The sequence below is a fragment of the Gymnodraco acuticeps genome, unplaced genomic scaffold (genome assembly GCF_902827175.1).
Source record: "Gymnodraco acuticeps unplaced genomic scaffold, fGymAcu1.1, whole genome shotgun sequence".
In the NCBI taxonomy this organism is placed as follows: domain Eukaryota; kingdom Metazoa; phylum Chordata; class Actinopteri; order Perciformes; family Bathydraconidae; genus Gymnodraco; species Gymnodraco acuticeps.
In genome coordinates this window covers 3113170-3133025 of record NW_022990501.1, presented here as the reverse complement: position 1 = coordinate 3133025, position 19856 = coordinate 3113170, and the positions used below count along the sequence as shown (strand labels likewise).

Below are 19856 nucleotides of genomic sequence, written 5' to 3'. Positions count from 1 at the left end.
AGAGATAGAGATACGGAATCTAGCGAGCTCTCTCTCGCTCGGCTCTAGCATAATATAGTCTACGCTTCTCTCTACTCATGCTCTATCGCGTCTCGCTCTCGATCTCTCTGCCACCGATCTCTCTCGCCGGCTACTCTCTAGCTCTCCTCTCTCTTCTCCTACTCTCATCTCTCTCTCTCTCTCTCTCTCAACCTCTCGCTCCTCTCGCTCTCGTCTCTCTCCGACTCGGTATATGCTTCTTCCTCTGTAGCGCATCTCTCCCTGCCTCTCTTTCTCCATCTCATCTCTCTCTATCATACTCTCCATTCCGAAGAATTAAATTAAATTAAATCCAGTTTTAAGTTTAGGTAAACACAAACACAACTGAAAATGGGTCCCACAGACCCAAACACATGCAAAGGGTTAAAGGTAAGCATATCATAATGTTAACATGTGCTAAATATATACATTACAAAAAAAGAGGAATAAAAGTAGCTCACGACTTGTTTTATTTTTTGAAAGTAGCCCTCATCCTAAAAAAGGTTGGTGACCCCTGAACTAGAGTATGTAATGCAAGAAGTCAGTGTTATATTTGGCCCCATGTTGGGGGCAATTGTAACAATGTTTAGGGGCTAAGTAAACCACTTTAAATCTACTATACAGACAAACTCACAATGAAAGAAACCTTCATTGTGGCTGACTTATTATAATAATCTGTTTTTGAATTTGAAGAAAATAAATTCAATTCCATTTATTTGTCTTTAACAAGAATAGAAATGAAGTCCTTCCATTTTTTTTACTTCTTTCCGCACCATGTTAGAGAAAGCAAGACAAGAACATAGTCTGTCATCACTGAACACAGAACACAACTAAGCCTTTCTTTTTTGTATTGTTTTCAATGACCTTCTGTAAAGCCTTCTAGTTCTAATCATAAGAAAACCCCACTTTCTTAAAAGTAATAATTTCTGATTCATGTCTCACTTGAATTTCAGGGAATTTTGCCTGGATAGTCCTTGAATCTGAAGGTGAAAAACACTGGAATCCCCATATGTGTTCCTGTTGGGTGACCACTTCTTCCTCTGTGTGTTTTTAGATTCAGGATCTAGCTATGCGCTGCATCCAGAAAAACATCATGAAGAATCGCGGCGTGAAGGACTGGCCATGGTGGAAGCTCTTCACCACCGTGCAGCCCCTCATTAGAGTCCAGCTCACAGAGGAGCAGATGCGGAACAAAGATGTGAGGAGGCTTTTGTGATAAATCCTATCTGATAGTTTCCCCACAGTTACACTTAAAAAATGCACCCCATGCCACAGCAGCATGGAACCTTCTGTTATTCATTTTTGATGTTACTTGTATTTCTTAATATTTCACACTCCTACCCATATCTTTACACTTATCTTATATTGCTGCATTATGTGCTCACAGGAGGAGATACAGCAGCAGAAATCGAAGTTTGAGAGGGTGGAGAAGGAGCGGAATGAACTGAGACTGAACACGGATCGATTGGAGAGCAGGGTGGGTCCCTTTCGCCTGTGGCAATGCATGCTAGGAGGATGGTGTATAAGATTTGTGGTGGAGTTAAACTCTTTCATTTCAGCTAAAGATCTGATCACAAGAAGTTTGTTGCGCTATATAACACCATGTCTGTGTATGTGTGTGTGTTTGTGTGTGCATGTGTGTCCAGATATCAGAATTGTCATCAGAACTGGCTGATGAGAGAAGCACTAGTGAGTCAGCTTCTCAGTTGCTGGAGACTGAGACTTCAGAGAGACTACGCCTGGAGAAGGAAATGAAGGATCTACAGGCACGTAAACACCCGATATAAACTCACACTCAGTGTCATTATATTTCAAAAGTTCTCCATTTGCATCCATTACTGGGGAGAGTTATTTAGAAGGTGTAGTACCATGTCCAAAACATCAGGTGGCAGATCCCTAAAGTGTTGTCTATAAATATATTTGATGACCATTTTTGCGGAGTAAAGAGGAAATTAATGAATCACGTGTATACAAAACATTAAAATACCTTGATTCATATTGTTAGAATATTTTCCTGTGACTGTGAAAAACATAAAAAAATATTGGAAAAAAGTGATTGGCATGACATTTTCCTCGTTTAAAGATGAAAAAAAGACAGTATATGGACTGCTTTATCCAGTCTTTACCACCACTCAAAGCACTTTATATTCTACAAGTCATCATTACCACCGCATTCATACAGAGAAATTTGCCATTTTTGCTCAAATAGGCTAACATTCACACAACGTTTGCCATGCTTTCGGGAGCAACTCCTGGTTTAGTATCATGCCCAAGAATACATGTTGATTGCAAAAGCTGGGATCAAACCCAAAACCTCCCTATTGAAAGTTGACCTCACTCCCTTGCAGCCACAGTCACCCAGAAAACAAGATCTCTCCTCTGTTGCTCTCCCCAAGGTTTCTTCCATCATTTCCACATTAATTGTGGGATTTCTATGGGAGTTTGTCCTTGTACAATGCAAGAGGTCTAAGGAAAGAGAATGTTATATTCTGTAAACACTGTAATGACCCCTGACATTTTTTGTAATTTTAGATATTTGCCTATATTAATACAATTTGATTGATTAAATAAAAAATGGTAGTTTGCAATTTAATAATTAATGCATGAAAAACTTAATTTCTGTGTGAATCTGTGCATTCCAGGCCAAGTTTGATGCCATGAAGAAACAATTAGAGTCGCAGGAGATGGAGGTGATGGAAGCTCGGCTGATGAAAGCCTCAGATCTCAACGGGGAGATGGACGATGACGATGATGCAGGTTAGTTGTCATTTGCAGATGACATAATAGACGCCAAGACAAGCGTCAAGCGATGGGTTTAATTATATGTCAACAATTTGAGGGAGAAAAAAACCTTAATTAACAGTTTCTATGTTTATAATGCATAAACATAATTATGGTGCATTAGAAGCTGCTTATAGCACTGTATACTTATAGTTATAAGCGCACATAAATGGTCCTAATGCTTAATAACAATCAAAACACATGATCAGAATCTGAATTCCCTTATAAGTCCTGCAGTGGGGAAATGTACAATGTTACAGCAAAGGTGGCATAGCAGGTAAAAAAAAAGCATGCAATAATAAAGAGTAAGCTAAGATTAAAGAAAACCCACATTAGTAATATAATATATATATATATAATATAATTCATAATAAAAAAATAAGTACACAGCCATGGCTAAAAATAAGTTGCAGCAATTAAAAAACCAAAGGGAAGTTAGTAACATATTACGGTGTTGTTTATGTTTTTCACATAAAAGGGATAATTGCACGTTACAATTGCAAAAAACAGTGTATGTATTGCACATTGCAGGTGTATTGCACAATATTGCAACAGTCTGCATTGTGTGGGGGTTTATAGATAGTTATACAGCATAAATTATGAAGCATTTGATATAGAAGGTCAAGTATCATAATGCTCCATAAGTCCTGGTCATTCACTGACATTTAGTTCATTATGTATTATAATTCCTGTAATTGGAATACATTATACTTTTTCTCTTGAGTGCAGCAATGACATTCCTAAGGTATAGGCGGATCAAATACATTACCAGCTGCTTACATTTCAACATAAGTCATGGTTTGCTCATTAAAACTATGCAAACACAACACGCACATAAACAAATATATACATCTGTTTAACCGATCATTACAGAAATTGTAGATCTCCAATTTGACACAACTTAAAGCTCATGAACGATTCATTGTGGACTTCTACATGTTACTTTTCCCCCCAACACTCACTCTTAAGACTCAATTGACTCAAATGAATGAAAAGCTGAAACATATTTATCTTACCGGTATAAATACAGTGCTATAAGCAGATTATAGTTACGTTTATAATGCATTACATACCTAAAAAGTGTTACCTTCTCTTTGGAACCACATTTTTGGTCATCATTGTTCTTAAACATTTATTTTAATTCCCCTAATGAATTGGTCCTTGTGACATTCCCAGCAGCTTGCCAAGACCTGCCTAATGGGCATGTCAGCTCAGGTCACAAGCATCATTTTCTGAACCGAGCATACCAGCATTATGTGCACAGTTAGAATAACTCTAACACTAATGGCTGTAGCTGTGGGAATTATCAGCTTTGTCTGACATGGCAGCGAGACTTGGTCACATCTTGCGTAATGCTATTAAGTGTAATTTCCAAGTTTGAGATTTACCGCTCAGGGATTAAGATGTTCGCTCCCAGGCATACAACTAATGCCTTTTACCGATTGGTCTCCACCTGCTGGGGAAGAGAGCCCCCGCTGAGAGCATATTGTCCACGAGCCTTTTTTTTCCTGTGTTCCCCACCCCCTCTTCAACCCACCTCAGCAGACAAGCCATTACAGAGCATATCAGAATTCTTAGATGAATGAGAAAATAATCGTTGGGATCAGAGCCGGTGGCCCTGCAAGTTGTCATTATGCTATATATATGCTAATGAGCGGCGCTGATGGAGGAGCCGCTGTTAGTATGTGAAGGAGAAATGGACAGCCTCTGAAATGATAAGGCTTGGAAATGAACCTGAACCTGAATGTCTGCCTGGCCGCTGTTATGGTTCTGATAGCCTCTGACAGCTCCAGAATTAGGGTCGGCTAAGAACTGTGGAAAGTGCCACTTAGACGTGTCCTTCTCTAACTACTATTGTGCTGTGCCCTGCATTCTTACCTCAGGTTTATACAAGATTAGAGACCGAAAGCTAAGACTGCTTCATAGTTTCCTGTCCAAAGTTTTTGACCTCATAAGGTCGGGGATTGGACGAGAGACGTTCTTTCCTGAAAGATTATATGAACGTAATAACCATCACCGACAGCAGTGCTTGAATTGGAATAAAAAAGGTGCCAGTACTCTAAATCAGCAACTGTTTCAAGTCAATTTATTTATACAGCCCAAAAACGTATTGTAAAAAGTATTTGGCTTAAAGTCATGCTGGTGGGTTTGTCTCTTTACTGTATATTTTAGAAAGGCTCACTGTACTTAAACAAAATGTGTGTGCATCTGAGATTAGAGGGGGTGCAGTGGTAAAGTGCTATTTTTAGAAGTGGGGAGTGGACCTGACACCCTCTAGGGGGGTCCGGGGGCATGGTCCCCCGGGAAGATTTTTTTTTTTTAATATTGAAGTTAGATGCATCAATCTGGTGCACTTTGAGAGCAAAATGAAGAGATATATGGATACCTCTATTTTTTCTTTATGGATATAAAAGAAAGTAAAGCCTGACTCCTACTGGCGGCTGGTTAAATGACTCTTCGTCCCTGAGTACACTCACCATCTTTCAGCAGGAAAGGAGAGAGGGAATCCTTGTCCGGCGACAACCGCTGTCTTTTCGCACTATTATTAAGCCACGCTAACATTTTTGAAATGCTATCGTTATGTGATGTATTTTCTGCTCTAGTCTATCGCTGCGGCGCGTCATAGATGCGTCATAGATGCGTCATGAGATGCGTCATGAGATGCATCATGAGATGCGTCATGAGATGCGTCATGAGATGCGTCATAAGATGCATCATGAGATGCGTCATGAGATGCGTCATGAGATGCATCATGAGATGCGTCATGAGATGCGTCATGAGATGCATCATGAGATGCGTCATGAGATGCGTCATGAGATGCATCATGAGATGCGTCATGAGATGCGTCATGAGATGCATCATGAGATGCGTCATAAGATGCATCATGAGATGCGTCATGAGATGCGTCATGAGATGCGTCATGAGATGCGTCATGAGATGCGTCATGAGATGCATCATGAGATGCGTCATGAGATGCGTCATGAGATGCATCATGAGATGCGTCATGAGATGCGTCATGAGATGCATCATGAGATGCCGCCGGCTGGGCATATCTGCCGGCTGAGTACCGGCATTTTGGGAGCATCTTGCTGGTGCTCAGTAAGAAGTGCCAGTACCACATGAGCAAAAATCAGAAGTGCCGGTACTGCGTACCGGTGAGTACCGGCCCAATTCAAGCACTGACCGACAGTAAAGTACAGTACACTCCATGATCCACAGCATACATTATTTCTGAGCTTTTGAGCCTTTTTCTCCTTTCTATATCCTCCTGGGACTGCAATAAAGGCAGTAGACACTCTAGATGTTCCACAGACATTTCCTAAATCATACATCTTTTCTTTCTTCCAGGAGGCGAGTGGCGGATAAAATACAACCGGGCCATTCGTGAAATGGACTTCACCAAAAAGAAACTCCAGCAGGAGTTTGATGAGAAGCTGGACACAGAGCAGCAAGGCAAAAGACATGTTGAGAGAAGGGCAAGAACCTTTTTTTATATCCAAGTCCTGAAAAAAATCTATTTAAATCTTCGGTTACCACACAATGTGGCCAGCTAGTTGTATAAAAGTTGTAGTCAAATGCACGATATGCTGTCATGAAAGAATAATACAAAGGTTGTGTGTTTACTTGTTTATTTGTGTGTGTGTGCATGCTGCAGCTGGCTGATTTGCAGACAGATAATGAGGATGTACAGCGCTCTGTGCAGCAGCTGAAGAAGAAGTGCCAGAAAATGACGGCGGAGCTGCAGGACACCAAGCTTCACCTGGAGGGCCTGCAGAGCCGCAACCACGATCTGGAGAAGAAGCAGAGGAAGTCAGTTTCTTTGTCTGGCTTGCTTTCTTTTCTAAACACACATTACAGAGAACATATTGCTGTTTTCTGCTTGAAAGCCCAGGCGCAGCCACTCTGACCTGACCTGGCAGAAGAACACAAACATTTTCTTTAATTTGACTGAGACGTTCTGTAATCTGTGGAATTGCATTAGCCGAGAAAATGAGTCGGGCTTTAAGCACTTGAGAAGCTATCGCCGTGGCAGAATGTGATCTCTCCCCTGTGGCTAATTGAAGATGCTCTGTGGGTGAAATTATTTTCTGCTGCGCTTCAGAGAGAAAAACAGGGAATTACAACGAGCTGACAGCATGAAACACTTAGCTGTTAAGTTCACTAACCATAAGTGTTTCTGCCCCAGACAATTGAAGAAAACATTTTGCAGGTTATTACAATCCAATTGTAAATTGATGTCTAATAGAGGGGGAGGCTGACATAGAGGTAGCGCAGAACGGAGGTCTTTGTCCACAATTATCTCCAAGGCTCAAAATCTCCAAAGCAACAGGAGTTATATTTATGTATTGAGTTAGTGTGGTTTATATTTAACAACAATTGTACAACTTCTTCTATCACTTCACACAACTATGAACATTTATGATGAGGTATAACTAGATGTATTACTTATATTCAGAGTTGGAAGAAGTACAGTAGAAATACATAAGTAAAACCAGCATCAAAATGTACTTTTATACTGTATTATTTCATTAAAATATGTGATGGGTTAAAATGTTAATCACTGTAATGTATTTCTGGTAAAGGAGGACCTATTTATTCAATTTGGTTTACTATATATAATACTGCTGTGTAGCTTGTGAATGTCACAAAGGGATCAATCAAGTGTTATCTTAACCTATAATAATATATTATGTATTATTTGTTGATATTGTTGTTGGGGTAGAAGTATAAATGAGCAGGAAAGGAAAATACTCAAGTGGAGTACCTTAATATTGCACTACTTAAGGAAATGTACTCAGTTAATGTATATCCTTTAACCAAATGTGCACATTTTGGCACTTTGTGTAATAACATCTACAGTGTTTACTATGATGCTTAGCATTTAAGTCCTACAGTATGGAACTCTGGTCAACATATTTGCTGAGCTGTGTTGTGTGTGTGTGTGTTTTCAGATTTGACCTGGAGCAGAACCAGGCTCAGGCGGAGGTACAAAGAGAGAGGAGCCAGAGGGAGAAGCTGGCCCGAGAGAAAGATTTAATGACTGGTGAGATGTTTAACCTCCGCCAGCAGCTGCAGGTAAGCCCCTTCACACTTCAGATGCACTCTGATGTCCTCTCTCAGGGACTACACGTCTGCTCTCTATTTGACGTAACTGGGCTGGTCCAGGTGTGCCTTTTACTGTATCTTGTCCGCCTGCAGGAAAAGGACGATGAATTGTGCACGGTGAACATAAAGGTGCAGCAGCTGGAGGCAGAGCTGCAGGATCTGACCTCCCAGGAGTCCAAGGACGAGGCCTCGCTGGCCAAGGTCAAGAAGCAGCTCCGCGACCTTGAGGCCAAAGTTAAAGACCAGGAGGAGGAGCTGGACGAACAGGCGGGAAGCATCCAGATGCTGGAGCAGGTACAGGGCGCCTGAGGGGGTATTTTAAATCTGTATGAAGAAATATTAAAAATGTTTTACTGATCAAAGCAGCATATATCACACTTTTGGGTTTTTAAACTCAAACATGTTATTCTCAAAGTCCTATACCTCATCAAAGACTGCTTTTTACCCTAATATTCTTCCAAAGAGTCACTATTTATATAAATGTGTTAAGATATCTCTAGTATAGCTAGTAGTCACTAGTCACTGTCACTAGTTCTAATTGAAGTAACAGTGTTGGCAGACACATTTGGTGTTTAATTGAACTCGTGGATGAACAGATTTGGCAAAAGGTCAGACTATTCTCTTTGACCTCATATCTGCCAAATTCTGACGAGCGCAATATCTCCGCGTCAAATCAAATTAGAGGGACAAAGATCATGATCACTGTGACCTCCAAAAGCATGTTTTGGGCCATAACTATAAACAATGTCCTAATCTTGATTACTCATTGTATTCATTCAACTGCAACGCGGCAATTCTAGGTGAATTCCGTGATTGTGCATTTATTTAGCGTGCCGTTACATGTGTGTCTCCTCGGGTTGCTCTCAGGCTAAGCTGCGGCTCGAGATGGAGATGGAGAGGCAGAGGCAGACCCACTCCAAAGATATCGAGAGTAAGGATGAAGAGGTAGACGAGATCAGGCATTCTTGCAGTAAGAAGGTAGGTGCTGCTCTTTGCTGCTCTCAAATATGTGCTCATTTGTTCCATATATAGCTCTTCTATCTTGAATACTCAATTGATTGATTGGCCGGGTCAAGCCAGCACTGAGAAACACACTCACAAATGTGTGTTGAAATTCATTTTACTGAGAGATTACATTACATTACATTGCATTTAGCTGACGCTTTTATCCAAAGCGACTTACAATAAGTACATTCGACCAGGAAGATACAACCTTGAAGAAAATAGAATCATATAAGTACATCAGGTTTCATAGAGCCAAACATTTCAAGTGCTACTCAACTGGCTTTAGAAGCCAGTCCTTTATTAGTATAAAAGTGCTTCGTTAATAGTTCTAACGCTCAAAGTGGAGTCGAAAGAGATGAGTTTTCAGTTTGCGCCGGAAGATGTGCAAGCTATCTGCCGTCCTGATGTCAATGGGGAGCTCATTTCACCATCTTGGAGCCAGGACAGCAAACCCACGTGTTTTCGCCGATGGGAACTTGGGTCCCCCTCGCAGCGAGGGCGCAACGAGTCGTTTGGCTGATGCAGAGCGTAGTGCACGCGCTGGGGTGTACGGTTTAACCATGTCCTGGATGTAGGAAGGGCCAGATCCATTCGCAGCATGGTAAGCAAGTACCAGTGTCTTGAAGTGGATTCTAGCAGTTACCGGAAGCCAGTGAAGGGAGCGGAGGAGCGGAGTGGTGTGGGAGAATTTAGGAAGGTTGAAGACCAGACGAGATCCATGCAACTTGAGTTTGAGTTGAGTTTTCTTTGGCATTAGTATCTGTCCATGCGGTAAACATATACTGTATGCTTTATTTATCAGAAGAACGTTTAAATAATATTTATATAGTTTATAATACATTAGATTAGTGTTTCTCAAACTTTTTCATACCAAGGACCACTTAACCAATAAATAAACACTCGCGGACCACCATCCATCCATCCATCCAACTTCTCCCGCTTATCCGTGGTCGGGTCGCGGGGGTATCAGTTCCAGCAGAGAGCCCCAAACTTTCTTTTCCCTGGCGACATCAACCAGCTCTGACTGGGGGATCCCAAGGCGCTCCCAGGCCAGCGAAGAGATATAATCCCTCCGCCTGGTCCTAGGTCTACCCCTTGGTCTCTTCCCAGCTGGACGTGCCTGGAACACCTCCCTAGGGAGGCGCCCAGGTGGCATCCTAACTAGGTGCTCGAACCACCTCAACTGGCTCCTGTCGACGCGAAGGAGGAGCGGCTCAACTCTGAGTCCCTCCCTGATGACCGAACTTCTCACCTTATCCCTAAGGGAGACACCAGCCACCCTGTGGAGAAAACCCATCTCGGCCGCTTGTATCCGCGATCTCGTTCTTTCGGTCATGACCCATCCTTCATGACCATAGGTGAGGGTAGGAACGAAAATGGCCCGGTAGACAGAGATCTTTGCCTTCTGGCTCAGCTCCCTTTTCGTCACAACGGTGCGGTAAAGCGACTGCAGTACCGCTCCCGCTGCTCCGATTCTCCGACCCATCTCACGCTCCATTGTTCCCTCACTCGAGAACAAGACCCCGGGATACTTGAACTCCTTCACTTGGGGTAAGGACTCATTCCCTACTTGAAGTGGACAGTCCATCGGTTTCCTGCTGAGAACCATGGCCTCAGATTTGGAGGTGCTGATCCTCATCCCAGCCGCTTCACACTCGGTTGCGAACCGATCCAGTGAGTGCTGAAGGTCGCAGACCGATGAAGCCATTAGAACCACATCATCTGCAAAAAGCAGTGGTGCAATCCTTAGTCCACCGAACTGCAGACCCCCTCCCCCATGACTACGCCTCGAAATCCGATCCATGTATATTACAAACAGGATTGGTGACAAAGCGCAGCCCTGGCGGAGGCCAACCCTCACCGGAAATGGGTCCGACTTACTGCCGAGGACCCGGACACAGCTCTCGCTTTGGGAGTACAGAGATTGGATGGCCCTGAGTAGAGACCCCCTCACCCCATACTCCCACAGTAACTCCCTGGGAACTCGGTCATACGCCTTCTCCAAGTCTACAAAACACATGTAGACCGGATAAGCGTACTCCCAGGCCCCCTCCAGGATCCTTGCGAGAGTAAAAAGCTGATCCGTTGTTCCACGACCAGGACGGAATCCGCATTGTTCCTCCTCAATCTGAGGTTCGACAATCGGCCTGACCCTCCTTTCGAGTACCTTAGAGTAAACTTTCCCGGGGAGGCTGAGTAGTGTGATGCCTCTGTAATTGGCACACACTCTCTGATCCCCCTTTTTAAAAATGGGAACCACCACCCCGGTCTGCCACTCCTTAGGTACTGTTTCCGACTTCCACGCAACGTTGATGAGACCACCTAACTCCACAAATATCAAAAAACACATCGTTTTTCTAGAACAGATTACAAATCGCCTGAAAATGGTACAAACAAGTGGCAACATGTGTGATGAAGGTGTTCTGCTGGGCTATATCATGCAATTTAATGTGAAACTTAACCTTGCTCCATTGTGGAGATATTCCCGCGAGAGTGCGGAAAACATAAATTGATTAATTAATTTCAAATGTGAAATGTTACCAATATACTCACGGACCACTAGGGGGCGCTCACGGACCACCAGTGGTCCGCGGACCACACTTTGAGAAGCACTGCATTAGATCATGTCATAGGAACATACGGTACAACAGTACCTAAAGCGTACATCTTCCTAACAGTGCACGCAGGGTTGTGACGTTAAGCATGTATTCTGTTACAGCTACTAATTGCCTTCGAATAAATGTAATCAGTAACCTAATCTGAGTACCACAATATACATGTAGTGTCACGTTTCTGTTACCTTTTGATTACCTCAATATCAAATACTAGAAAGTATATTATGTGAGCAACCAAACAATGTATACTTAGATTAAAATAAACCAAGATGTTTGTTTAAAAAATGTGTTATTTGTTTAGTGTTTTTTAAACCTTGCTTCCATTATGCATCTTCAGGCTTTAGTCTGTAGAACAACAATTAAAGTACACAACACATGACCACATTATACAGGTAAAAAGAAGCAATAATAAAATAGGAGCAATACATAATGCTCTGTTTTTGTTTGTTGAGTAGATTACATAGTACATTTCTACCCAGTGAAAGCATTCTTTAAACCAAAGGCCATGATGATGAACTGGAACATTTGCTATTGTTGTATGTGCTTTTGATTTTATTGTTCTTGATTTGAAAATCTATTGTTTCATTGTAATCCTGCTAGTAATTCTTTAAATATAAAAGTAATCTGATTATGTCTTTTGTTCCTATAAATGCAAGGGAATACAGGTACCTTTTAAAAAAAATCCCAATTACATCGACCCATCTCATGTATTTCATTACTCCAAAAGCCTGAGTACTTGCATATCCAAAAAATGAAATACAATTTGGAATACAATAAGTATTCTCCTTTGTATCTAATACAAAATTATACATTTTATTTCCAAAGAATGTATCTTCAGGCTAGCATATTAGCTCAGGGGCATTTGTCTTCTACATGCGAGAGCAGCCGTGTCTAACAGGATGGAAGATGGTGTGTTATGTCTGACTTTTTTATCACTTATCATCTGTTCGTGCATCCCGACACTCTGTTCATGTGTCCTGCAGCTGAAACAGATGGAGGTGCAGCTGGAGGAGGAGTATGAAGACAAGCAGAAAGTGTTGCGTGAGAGGAGAGAGCTGGAGTCCAAACTGCTCAATGCCCAGGACCAGGTACAAGTGTGCAATTTAGTGCGCGCCACTTATTTTCAATTGGAGAGAAGCCACTTTTCAGTCTGGATGGCTGATGTGGGTTTGTGAAGGAGGATGGGAAAATGGAGAGTGTGTAACAATACTTTTTGAAATAATGTGATTCAGGTGAGCCAGAGGGATGTTGAGACGGAGAAGAAGCTAAGGAAAGACCTGAAGAGAACCAAAGTCCTTCTGGCTGATGCACAGATTATGCTTGACCACCTGAAGAGCAACGCGCCCAGCAAGAGGGAGATTGCTCAGCTTAAAAATCAAGTATGCCACACAATCAAACACCTTCCTGTGTATTCTGTGGAAAAAACACATTTTGAACTGCAATAAATCCTGAGCGTTTCCAGGACAGGGTGTCCGCGGGGTCTCAAAAAGTATTAAAAGTTGATAAATCAATTTAGCAAAGATTAAGGCTATTAAAAAGTATTAAACGGCATTTTCCAAGGTATGACATTTTGTAGCTTGTTTTCAATAAGTAATTAAATGGTCCAGAGAGGTTGTATTCTACAGTTTGCCTGAATGTAATCATTGCGTAGGTGTGTAGTGTGATTCTGTGTAGTTTATTTATGGCATCCTGTTGGGTTTGACGTCAACAGGACATCGCACGCTCACTGCTTGATAGCGTGCAAAGGTCCGTTTACGCCGGTTGCTAAACAACATCATTATGGGGAAATGCAAGTCTGCGTCCAAATGGTTGGAAGATAAGGAGGAAGGACAATCAATTCTGTATATAGTCAATGTGAGGTAAAGTGTGTCGCCAATGTAACCGGTTAAAACTCCAAGTGGTGATGACATTTTAAAATGTGTGGAAAGGGTCTTGAAAAAGGTCTTAAAAGGTCTTACATTTGACTTCAGGATTCCTGCATATACCCTGCAGGATAGATCCTTGATCTGTGCCCATTAATGGTTCTCCCTCCTCTCCCCTCCGGCATCTTTCCCTCCCTCCTGTTTCTCACAGCTAGAGGAGTCAGAGTTCACTTCCGCAGCAGCAGTGAAGGCTCGAAAGAGCATGGAGATCGAAATAGAGGACTTGCATATCCAAATGGAGGATGTGGTCAAAACTAAGATGTCGGTGAGTTTTGACACAAGAATATTTGGTAAAGTGAAACAATCACCAAAGGGTTTTCCATGACTAAGACATGACGATGTCAAGACTGCACCAACGTCACTTCATATTAGCTTTGACTGTTAACATGCAATATTGTTGATGAAAAATAAAGAAGACTAATATAACATTTGAGAAATGAAAACTTATTTCAAATAGGATACTTACTATTATCAACAATGAGAACAGTCAGAAGGACTCAGAGATATTTAGATACACTGTATAGACTGAAAAGGTAAATATACCATGTTTCAATTTTGATTGACATAAACTAAAATAGTTATGATTTTCTTTGACTTAGGTATGACATTAATGCCCTGACATGACTAAATAAAAACTGCTCGCTGCAAATGCACTCATTGTATTTCCATTATTCTCTTAGTTAGTCTACAATGCCAATCAGTTCTTCATATGTTTCTAAAACAATACAACTTTTGACAGCAGTGTGTATATTATCACACATTTATATTTCATATATTTATAGAAACAAAAACAAAAAAACCTACCCCGGTCTTTCATCTCACAATTCAGACAGTACTTTTTGATAAAAAAACAAATTGTTTCTGTAAATGCTTCTATATTAATCTTTTTAAGAGCAAATAAAACCCCAAAACAGCAAACACAGTTTATTATTGATGCAGGTTTTCTGCCTTCACTCTTAGGAATACAGCGGGGTTCTAACAATGATATGTGTGCATCATCAAACCATGGTGGGGTGTTAAAATAATAAATGCCCTTTGGCAGCATATATCTGAATTCAAAATTGTTCTCTAATGGATAAATAAGCTTTGTTGACTGTTGTTTTTTTCTCTCCATCTGCTCATTAATGGCTGTCTCCTGAGAGCGCTGCCTCGTAGACTGAGGGTGTTTGTGTCTCTGGGGACGACACGCAGAGTGCTGTGTGCCTGTGCTTTGCTTGTTAATTGCTGCATTTATGGCGAGGGAAGGTCTTGTAAAATGTCCCAGATTAGAGAATGCATATGAGGGTCTGAGTCCCCCTAAACACAGAGGAGGAACTCTAAATAGGACATCACCAGTATGCTGCACTTTCTTCAGCCCAAATAAACCAATTGATTATCTCCAATTGCTCTCATCCTCCAGCCAGAACCCCAACTCCAGATTGTGTTTCTCTGCCATCAGATGAGATTCCAGCACTAACGACCTTTTATCATATTCAACAGCTCATGAATAAATCCTGTCATTCTACTGTACGCAAAACAATGTGTGTTTCCTCCTGCTTTCGTCCTTCAGCTGGAGGAGCAGGTTAGTCGCCTGCAGAGGGAGAAGAACGACCTGCAGTCTCGTAATGAGGAGGATCAGGAAGACATGAATGAGCTGATGAAGAAACACAAAGCCGCAGTTGCCCAGGTAACCAAGCATGCCTTGGTGAGAAGTTGAAGAAGCTTATATAAGAGAAATTAAAAATAATTACAGTTGTATGAATTCTTCGGTTATCAATGCTCACACCAAGATCAATATCCAACAAAAATAGTGAGTGGTTGAATGTAGCTAAGTACATTTACTTAAGTAATGTACTTTAAGGGAACTTATTATGCTTTTTTGGGTTTTCCCTTTCCTGTGGTGAGTTATATAGGTTTGTGTGCATGTAAATGGTTTGCAAAGGCTACAATTCCACACTCCACCCCTGCCTGAATTGATTTTACTCCTTTGTTTACTTCCGTTACATAAAGACATCACAAAAATAAAGACATTAAAGCATGTCACATGTCAGAGTAGAGTAGAGGCAGAAAATACAAATATGAACCTGAAAATTATAATTATAGGGCCTTTTAGAGTATTTTTGAGGTACTTGTACTTGAGTATTTCCCTCTCAGACATAGTGGAGTAGAAGTATAATTTTCCATTATTTTACTCTTTAAGCTTCATTTTACCTAATACATATCATTTACATAGCGCTCTTAAAAATACTCTAAGACACTTTACAAAAGTCACACTTCCCAACAATTCAATTGGTCAATAGAATTCGGTTTGGCAGAGTTTTGACGTGGGGGGTGGGATTTCCATGGGAAAAGGAGGGCTGGTTTTGAGGACTGGTTTGAAGGAAGATAGGGTAGTTTACTGTCATGATGCATTCATAGGATATACTCTAAGTATAAATATAAAGTACACACTACTACTACAAATCTCCTTGGTAGTACCAAAGTACCCATCCAGTTTGACACTCTTCAACATTAAAAATAACTCTATGTATTTTTTCTTGATGAAGACAGAATAATACATATTTATATTACTCTAAGATACTTTAACAAGAGCCATTCTGCTCAATGATAGATGTGTTCTCCCTTCTGATACTTTTAATTTGGGGGCATTTTTTAATTGTTATTACATTTTAGAATTTGTAGGGTGGCGTCTTTAAAATGAACATTGTTCTTTCTGCGTGTTTAAGTAGAGGGGCTTTGAGGTTTAGAGGACATATTCCCCTCTAAACGCAGTGTGCTCTGCAATCAGGGAGAAGCAATCTGTTCTGCAGCAGATCACATGACAAATGATTTGACACAGACATGCTATGTTCATTTTCCATTTACATTAAGGGATGTTTTTCATTTAACAGACAATTTAAGCACACATCGGCACGCCCTTCCTCTCTCACACACATGTACCCACATTTTCTGACTGTTGACTTTGTGTGTGTGTGTGTGTGTGTGTGTGTGTGTGTGTGTGTGTGTGTGTGTGTGTGTGTGTGTGTGTGTGTGTGTGTGTGTGTGTGTGTGTGTGTGTGTGTGTGTGTGTGTGTGTGTGTGTGTGTGTGTGTGTGTGTGTGTGTGTGTGTGTGTGTGTGTGTGTGTGTGTGTGCGTGCGTGTGCGTGCGTGCGTGCGCGTGTGTGCTCTAGTCTGCCAGGGACTTGGGCCAGATCAGTGACCTGCAGGCCCAGCTGGAAGAAGCCACAAAGGAGAAGCAGGAGATCCAAGAAAAGGTACAAGGAAGTATTGAAAAGCACTACAGCCGCCTGGCAGGAACCCGCCTGCTGCCTTAACACTTCTCTCTGATTAGACCTCAGCTTTTCTCTGAGTTCCTCTGATTATTGTGACCGAAAAATGCCCCGTTTCTGTGGAAGCTTTCTTCTCAAAATTGCAATGCAATTTGCATTTAAATAGCAGGAATCAGCGAAGATTTGGAGTCAAGGAGAGAAATTGTTCTTTTGCATCTGAGTACTCATGTTTAAAGGTAGGGTCATGTATATAAACGCAGGAGCTTGTTGCCATGGATTAACCAATTAGGTACACTGAAAGGGCTCATCCTGATCCTTTCAACACATTTATTTTTCAACTCGGTGAAGCAGCTTCTGTCTCATGGATTTCTCTAACATGCAAGTGCATCATATTGTTTTGAAATATCAAAAAATATCTGTAAATGAAAAGGTGGAATTTGGAAATATCATCGGACAAAATGGCAACACTTTGTGACTAATGGAATACAAAATCATGAATATGCAATTTCATTCTCCAATTTTTTTAAACCTCTGACAACCTGCCCACAGCAGAGTCGTTTTGTAAATGTCAAACTCCTGCTCTTTGCTCTAAAGAACTAATTTCAAGCATATGGGACCAGGGTCGGGACGATTATCCTGGGAATTTGTTATATGTCATTCACAATATTATCCAGATAATCAACACAAATAAAGTAAAAATTCTAGCTTAAAATAGAACCTCACATTTAGTTAAGTATCATATATTTTATTTCAGCTCTTTTTTGGACTTCCCAACCATGAGAGTGAACTAGACAGCATTTTAAAATCATTCTTGAGTATTTTCATGACATAATATACATACATACATAATGAACATTTAAAGTGTTTTCGTTGCGATGAACAATAACATTGTTTAATGCCTTTAACATTGTCATGTTCCCCTGGGGATAACAGTATCAAGATATTCCCTTACTTTTCCTTTAACACCACCATCAGTTCAATATTCTTATTCCTCCAACATTTATGACCTAATAGTAAAGCTAGAACAATAGTCTAACTTGCAGCATGCTAACAAACAAGATGGATAAATAGGAAAACATTATACCAGCTCGAACGTTAGCATGTTATTCAACAGGCTTACATCTCCCTCACTAACATCTTTGTGTTTCAACTCAATAACTGTCATAAACCTGGAGCTACACCGTCCCCGTCTGAATCAGTTATTTCTGTGCTGTATGGTTTAGCTGCTGTTTAATGTGTTGAACATGATTGAGGCTCTGCGTTAATGTGGATTCACGTGGTATAACGGTTAATGCACCACATTCATGTTGGTAACGGTACTTTTATAATAATAGTGTTTTATTTTTGATGGAACACTATTTGTGTAACCTCTAACATGTCATGTATTAATGCATGTTGATGTTCTTTGTTGATGCATTTGTTAGCTAAATAAATTGCCTTTGGGCTATTAAAGCCGAATTTACCCAGTATATGGCAAATCTAATGTTTAGTTTGTGTGTACATTACACACACTCAGGGTAGTACTTTCAAAAGGGTGTCTTCCTTTAAGTGTAGAATAAACAAATACAACCATCTGCCTTGAACAGAATGTGTTCAAATATAATTTCCCTAAAGGACAAAATTAAGCTCTTGCCACCCTCTAAAAGCACACCCTGCTTCTATTAAATTAAACTAAACTAATGCAAAGCGCTGTTATTTGCTGAGCCCACCCATCAGAATATTTTTGGCTACACTAGAGACACGCAGCCGGCTGTAAGACATTGTTAAAGGCTGCCAGGAAAGGCAGTGATAGCCATCTAAAGCATGTGACCTTGAAGTGGTTATCTTATCCCTGGTACGAGGGAAATCTAGCTTCTTTAGTAATATCAAAGGCGAGCTCCAAATCCTCCATGTCTCAGATCCAAAGTCCCCCATTAGGTTCCACGGTGCCTTTTGGGCCGCTTTTGTTGCGACGTATCTTCCTTCCTTTTATCAGTCATGAGAAAACGATTCAGATGGAACAAACGTGCTTTGCATGAAGCTGCGCTCCTCTCCCAAAGCCTGTGAAATTACTGTGACTCGCTGCTACTCAGCCTGAACCACGAGCTCTTCTGACCATTTGTGGTAGATTGGGGGCTTATCTGGAGCTCATTATTCAGGCTGGATGCACAATATTTACATGTACCAAGATGGATTAAATGTACACAAAAAGGTTAAAAGTTAACAATAATTTGGTTTTAAATTAATGCATACAAACAACATCAGCACAAAGCTGTTCGTAGTTGAGAAAAAGTGGAAAAGCGGAGGTCAGTGCTGATCCTCAGGAAGTGATTTGGTTGTTAATTATGTTTGTATATCTGTGTCCTGCTTTCAGCTTCATTCGCTGCAGAGCCAGCTAGAGTTCCAAGAACAATCTATGGTGGAGAAGTCTCTTGTGTGCCGTCAGGAGGCCAAGATCCGTGAGCTGGAGACAAAGCTGGAGTACGAGAGGACGCAGATCAAACGCTTGGAGGTCAGATAATCCTATGCATGTAAAAGACTTGCTCCTTCAACGCAAATGTAGTATTTAATTATCTATTTATCAAGATGTAGAGATGATATGAAGGCTTGCATAGCTCCGTATTTTTGAGGTGCTGGTTAAGAAAAGCATCCACCTGGGATTATTATTCTCTAATAAGCCAACTATGGTTTTATTGAAATGTATAATTTGTAACATTTACGCATCAAAATGTCTTAAAACGAGTACTTAGATTATCCCAAACATTTCCATTGGTCGCCTGTAAAGATGATGTTATCCTCTTTGGGCATTCGTTGCTACTGTGGTTGTCTGACAGAAACTGTCATTTTTAATATTCACTTTTAAGATCTTGGTCCTTTCTAACTATATATTTTAACCTGGATGAAGGATTTTATTCATTCGATGCGTGGATTTTTTTTATCAGAGAAACAAGCTGAGAAAACAGTGGTTTGAAAACCCTATCATTATATGCACCCAGGACCGCATTGGTGAAACACTGTTTTGTTATTGTGAAACTGCACTATTTAGTGTTTTTACCTGCTTTAAACTCCTGGATTTTGAACCCTGAAGAATACTAACAAACCGACTGAGAAGAAAGCCATGGTCACTGCCAAACACTGTCTTTTGTTTGGTTTTGTTTGAAAGATCAGCGGCACAAAATAA

General features: G+C 40.9%; 1 protein-coding gene across 3 annotated transcripts in view; it reads left to right on the top strand.

Annotated features, from left to right (window-relative positions):
• Positions 1-19856, top strand: part of LOC117552941 (unconventional myosin-XVIIIa-like) — a 123663-nt gene that overhangs the window by 89513 nt on the left and 14294 nt on the right. For all 3 annotated transcript variants that reach the window (XM_034226656.1, XM_034226655.1, XM_034226654.1), the window contains 15 exons: positions 1073-1216; positions 1406-1495; positions 1665-1784; positions 2661-2775; positions 6148-6275; positions 6455-6609; positions 7752-7875; positions 7999-8199; positions 8773-8883; positions 12509-12613; positions 12758-12904; positions 13599-13712; positions 14997-15113; positions 16598-16681; positions 19050-19187. In XM_034226656.1, coding sequence (XP_034082547.1) covers positions 1073-1216; positions 1406-1495; positions 1665-1784; positions 2661-2775; positions 6148-6275; positions 6455-6609; positions 7752-7875; positions 7999-8199; positions 8773-8883; positions 12509-12613; positions 12758-12904; positions 13599-13712; positions 14997-15113; positions 16598-16681; positions 19050-19187 — 1893 coding nt within the window. The remainder of the gene's footprint in view (positions 1-1072; positions 1217-1405; positions 1496-1664; positions 1785-2660; positions 2776-6147; positions 6276-6454; positions 6610-7751; positions 7876-7998; positions 8200-8772; positions 8884-12508; positions 12614-12757; positions 12905-13598; positions 13713-14996; positions 15114-16597; positions 16682-19049; positions 19188-19856) is intronic.